At 39.1% G+C, this 6,349-nt stretch overlaps 1 protein-coding gene across 1 annotated transcript in view; it reads left to right on the top strand.

The window, feature by feature from the left end:
* Positions 1-3,998, top strand: part of SHC4 (SHC adaptor protein 4) — a 124,526-nt gene extending 120,528 nt beyond the window's left edge. The window contains exon 12 of the mRNA XM_046654652.1: positions 1,668-3,998. Coding sequence (XP_046510608.1) covers positions 1,668-1,823 — 156 coding nt within the window. The 3' untranslated portion in view covers positions 1,824-3,998. The remainder of the gene's footprint in view (positions 1-1,667) is intronic.
* The last annotated feature ends 2,351 nt before the right edge of the window (positions 3,999-6,349 follow it).

The raw sequence follows: 6,349 nt of genomic DNA, 5'->3' as shown, positions 1-6,349 counted from the left end.
AAAAAAAAAAGTTTATGTGATTGGAGTCACAGCACAAATATTTGCAGGGCCTGGCCAGTACTGTAAATGTGTAATGTTGGGCCAGTGGTGGAATGAGCATAGGGTGCAGTGGGCTGTGATCACCTGGAAAGTGCATTTCCTGTGTAAGGGGGAAATCACTACTCAATTCCAGTCAATTGCTGCCATTTGCAAAAGGGGCATGGGGGAGTCAGAGTTGATTTTTCCAAAGAAGCCACAAAACCAGATTTTCATGTGAAATCTCCCCATTTTTAATTCAAAATACTTAAAAATTCTCTATTGGGCACCTTCCACCTTAGCCCCCAGCAGACTAAAACATCTCCTAGTATATTTGGCCAGAGAGTGACTAGTTTATAATCCCTGTACTAGGAAGATTAATTTAACATTTGTATGCAGGATCAATAGAGTAAAGGAGAAAGACTGGGACAGAGAAAGTAATTAGGGGATTCTACATAAAAACTAGTGAAATCCTGAACCAGAATGGAGGCAAAAGAAATAGAGAGGGATGGGCAGAGTGGGCTGGAATTAAGAAGACAGACTAGCAGGACTGATGAGCTGGTTTGACATGGGTTGGGGATGAGATGGAGGAGGTAAAAACGTCCTCAAGCTTTGGTGCCATTTGAGGGTAAATTGGAGACATGGTGCCCTTTTCCTCTTAATTCTTCAGTGTGTATTACCTAAGAATAGGGATATTCTCTTACATAGCTGTAGTGCAATGATCAAAATCAAGAAATTTAAACATTGATACAATATTGCTATCTAATTCACAGTCCATATTTGAGTTAGGTCAATTGTTCTGATAAGTGTGTGTGTTTTTAATATGCTGAAAACCAAAATCTAGACAGAACTCGATGAATCCCTGTGGAGAGGTAGCAGAATTATATAACAAAGTGCTCCCTGGCTGCATGCCTTCTCTCTCCTGGACAATTCTACCCTCCAAACAGCAGTCCGTTATGGCCAGGCTCTGAGCCAGTACCGTCGTGATGGAGAGTGATGTCTTCTGCCCATGCACAGGGTGAGGACACAGTAATACAGGGAGGAAAGTCCAGGAGAAAGCAGGCCGTGGGAAACTGAGTTCTTCTGTCATGCAGCTAAGAAGTTCTATGTAACAAATGTTTATGAATCAGCTACCATGAAGCCTGCAGGAAGGAGACATGAATGCCTATTAGAAAGGTCTGAGGAGGCTTCTTAGAGGAGACAGGATTTGTTTAGAGCCTCCAAAGAGAGGCAGGACTTCTCCAGAGGGCCTACTTCCTGCAGAGACCAGATATTATGGAAGCACTCTGTTTGATGGGATATAATTGTAATCCTGGGATTCGTGGTTGTATACAACTCAGTGAAATATTTATAGGAATGATGACATGATAGAATATATCAAATGGTAACACGGCAAAGAGTCTTGTTGCAAATTTGGATTGAGTGATAAGTGCTTACCATTTTCCTAACTGGGAGGGACAATTACTTTTAAAAGGTCATGGGGAATGAGAAAATTCTTTACTAAGAGATACAGAGTTGAAAAGTACCTTTATTTTCTTTATTCAGCAAAATATCTCCTTCAGCGATACGTCTGTTTTTCCTTCTTGACTGTTTACATCTTTCAGGAGAATTATTATCATTTAACCTAAATACATTTGTATTTCCTTTTCAAGGTGAGGACCAAGGATCATGTATTTGATAATGTCGGCCATCTTATCAGATACCACATGGATAATAGTTTGCCAATCATCTCTTCTGGAAGTGAAGTAAGCCTTAAACAACCAGTGAGAAAGGATAGTAATCCAGGACTTTTGCATTCCAACAAATGACAAAATGGAAGTACCATCATGCTATTTCAAGATATTCCATTTTGTGCTAGGACACAAAGATCATTCAAACTTGGTTTCTGGATAAGATAGAGAACAAACTGTGAAGTGCATCTTTCTGAGACCGTCATTGACTAGGTCCTTTATACAATGAAGAACTAACAAAAATTGATCTTCAGAAAGTGAAAATTTGAAAAGGGCAAGAGGATTGGTCCATTTGAAAAGAAATTATACATATGCACGGATGTCACTTTCTAAGGCCATATTGCATTGATAACAAGCTAAAAGCACAATTAAAATTTCACATGCTAAAGACAACTTGAATGAACTGCTGGGGCAGTGGTATGTGCCTTTCAACTTGATAATTTGGGGACATTTTCATATGGGGGAGATTAGTTATAAGTGTCTTCATATTCTATGACTACAGAACCATTTGCCAAAAAAAGTTTTTCCTTGTTACAAAAATAAGAAGCAATTTGCTTGTCAGTTATTGACTTTATTACATTTTCTGTTTAGTAGCACTTTCACTGCAATGGTAAAATAAATTTGACATTGAATTCGGACTGTGTCTGTGCCAGTGAATCAAATCAAAAGCCACTGAAAGCGTTGGTCTGTTTCATTGGCCTGTCCCAGTGGCTGGTTAAAGGGTTGGGGCCCAAACTCTTTGGCCTAATAGTTCTCAGTCTTTGCTATGAGACTATTTGTAAGCAGCATGTAACAAACTGAAGAGGTCAAATCTGTCAGTCATTTCTGATTTTATCATATTTCTTCCTCCTTCCCCACCCTCACCAAAAAAACAGCCCATGAGTGCATGGATTTAAAAGATGGCAAACAAACGAGTGTTTTTCACATTCAATATCCAAATTGATTCCGTTATTATTTAAAGTACTGAATTTATTTGAAAGTATGGGGAAATAACCTCGACTGGCTGCAACTGAGTGATAGTCCCTCACCAACGTGTATCCTTAGCACCTTTTCTAGATATCATCAGACAAAATGTCGAGGGAGAAAACATATTCAACGAAACATTTGGAAGGTTTGCTGCATGTGGCCGTGCTTGTAAGCCAATAGAGTAATTAAGTGTCGTGTAGGGAAAGCGCTGGATTGGGGCTCATCAATGTGACCTTGAGCAAGTTGCTGAACATGTCTGGATTCCAGTTTCCTTATTTATAAAACAGGGGAGCTGGGCTAGGCGAATTCAGGTCCAATTTGGCCCTAACGTAATACGAGTCTATAAAAAGCAAATTTTCCATTTATTAGGGGTCAGTGTTGATAACCTGTATAGTTAAGGTGAAGACTTCGGTTTTTTTCCTTTAGTCTGGGTCTAAACTCAAAGAACGAATGGCACAACTGATCAGCATTCAGATAGTGGAGACCCCAAGCCTTTCAGTCAAAAATATTGAAACTTTGGGATAAGATAAGCAAATATGGTAGAAGTGGATTTGATTGTTTTGAGTAGCAGAAAACTACTTCAGGCCTTTACTCACCTTTGCACATAGAGATATCGCCATTACTACAGTGTCTTTTTATCTTGAGTTATCTGGACAGTTGCCTTAACTCCACTTTATTTTGGCTATGTAGATACAACTTAGTGTTTGTAATTGTGATATATTTCCTAAGTTTTAAGTAAAATATGGGAAACTTCTTTTGGATAGAAATCATCAGAAATCAAGTACACTGCTCTAATATTTTTATGTAAAGGTTTATGATTTTATTTTACTTCTACTGCCATTAATTTCTCAGATAGCTTTGTTTCCTTTTATACAACTAGGAAATAATGTATTTTTCATCAATTTTGCATACACCTTAGTTATGGGTGATCTAATCACCTTTATCAGAAACAGAGCAGAGCTGTGGTCGCAGTCTGGTTGAGCAGAGTGTTAACTGGGTAGCAAGAAAGCGTTCCTGATACAAATAGACCCAGAGAGTATAAATGATGTGAGCAGGACACGTCATGGATAAGCAGTATTTGACTATAATGGTATAGGGGTTGGCTGAGCAAATACTGCACTTACAAATACCACAGACACAGTAAAAACAAAATGAAATCATAAAAGAAGTGTTTGATTGCATGCTGTTTTAATGACACACTCTTATCTTCATCTGTCTTAACGTGGAAATTCATTTGCCTATAAATACCTGTAAATGACTTTTCAAAAAAAAATAAATGATTCTTGCTTTGTGACAATTGACAGTATATGTCTGATATTTGGGATTTGGAAAATTTATGATTTGTAGGATGTATCAAGTCCTCACAGGAAACAGATGGCTCACTTAAGTTGGGTAATTTGAGGAGAGCTTAATAAAAAGACTATTTACAAAGATGTGGGCAGAGTATGGGAAACTGCAAGGGAGGATGAAGTGCCCTGGGGCCAGTGAAGGGACAAGGGGAGGGAACAGTAACAGAATCTGGAGAAAAAGCTGTGTGGAAGACCACCTTTTAGGAGCTGTGGCCTGCAGTGGAAGGATTCAACCAGCCCTGGAGACTCCACAATGAGGAGGCTGGGGACATATACTCAGTGGACAAACGATAGCTTTTCAACCAACGGTGCTGGAACAATTGGATATCTGTAGGCGAAAAAAGGAAGCACACACTTTACATAAACATTAACTCAAATGGATTATAGACTTTGTATATAAAATGTAAAACTATGAAACTTTTAGGAAAGAAAAACAAGAGAAAATCTTCAGGATAGAGGGCTAGGCAAAGAATTCTTAGACCTGACATGATCCATTAAAGGAAAAACTGGTATGTTGGACTTCATCACAATTACAAATTTTTCTCTGTGAAAGACTGTGTTTAGAGGGTGAAAGACAAGCTATAGATGGAGGGAAAATATTTGCTACATATCTGACAAAGGGCTAGTATCTAGAATATATTTTAAAAACTCTTAAAACTCAACAATTAAGAAAAAAGCAGAAAATGGCCAAAAAACACAAGTAACCATTTCACTGAAGTTATACAGATGACAAATAAGCACATGAAAATATGTTCGACAACGTTAGCCAGTAGGGAAATGCAAATTCAAATCACAGTGAGATATTATGACACACCTATCAGAATGGGTAAGATGAAAAATAGCAACAATTCTAAGTGCTGGCTAGAATGAGGAGAAAATGGATCACACATGCATTCCTGGTGAGAATGTAAAACAGTACAGCCACTCTGGAAAACAGTTTGATAGTTTATTAAATAAACTAAACATGGGGCCAGCCCAGTGGTGTAATGGTTAAGTTCACATACTCTGCTTCGATGGTCCCGGGTTCGCAGGTTCAGATTCCAAGTGTGGACCTACACACCGCTCATCAAGCCATGCCGTGGAGGCATCCCACGTACAAAAGAGGAAGACTGCCACAGATGTTAGCTTAGGGCCAATCTTCCTCACCAAAAAAAAAAAAAAATCCTAACCTTGCAGCTGACATTCAACCCAGCAATTGCACTCCTGGGCATTGATCACAGAGAACTGAAAATTTACATTCACAAAAAACTTACACAGGAATGTTCATAGTAGCTTTGTTTGTAATGACCTAAAACAGGAAACAACTCAGATGTTCCTTCAATGGGCGAATGATTAAACAAACTATGGTACATCCTTACATAGAATACTACTCAGCAATAAAAAGGGAGAAGTATTGATAGATGTAAAAACTTGTATGAATCTCAGAGAATTACGCAAAGTGAAGAAACTAATTCTAAAAGGTTACATACTATATAACTACATTTATATGACATTCTTGAAATGATAAGACTATAGAGATGGAGAACAGATTAAGGGTTAAGGAGGGAGTTGATAGGAGGGAGGAAAGAAGGTACAGTTACAAAAGGTCAACATGAGGGATCCTTCTCTGATGAAATTGTTTTGAATCTTGACTGTACATGTGATGTTGTACTACAGTTTTGTAAGCTGTTATCCTTGGTGGAAACTGGGTAAATCTTACAGGAGATCTCTTTGCATTATTTCTTGCAACTGCGTGTGAATCTACAATTTTCTCCAAAAAAAAGGTTTAACTTAAAAAAGGTTTGGGGGTAAAACCTAGATATGTCAAGAGATTTCAGGAAGATTGCTATTTTAACTGTTGGCAGTTTCACTAATATAGTAAGTCCACTGGACATGGTGGTAGGATCATCTTGGTCACCCTAGGTCCCATCATGCTAGGAGTATGGAGAGTCAACTCCATCAGCTCCATGAAGCCTCGCCTTCATAAAGGACCTCAAATGTAAATGTTTGATATTATGTCCAGAGATACGCTGACAAGATCAAAGGATGGTAAACACGAATCTTGGAGACGCTATCAGCTCTGCCCGGACCCCCTGGGATCCCTTGAGCCACTTCTGTATGCCCCTCTGCTAGCTTCTGTGTGTTTTGCTTCTAACTGCCTCTGGGTGACTCTCTGCATTCTGAGGACAGCCTCAGGCTAAGGGAGCTGCTTTGAGTCACCGAGAGCCACAGGCACCTGTGGGTTTCCTCCTCCCCTTCTCTGCCACCATCACTGGTGCAGGAGTGGGAAAGCCCAGCTTCCTTGCTCCG

Source organism: Equus quagga, chromosome 2 (assembly GCF_021613505.1).
Source record: "Equus quagga isolate Etosha38 chromosome 2, UCLA_HA_Equagga_1.0, whole genome shotgun sequence".
NCBI lineage: Eukaryota > Metazoa > Chordata > Mammalia > Perissodactyla > Equidae > Equus > Equus quagga.
This window is presented reverse-complemented; position numbering and strand designations above follow the sequence as displayed.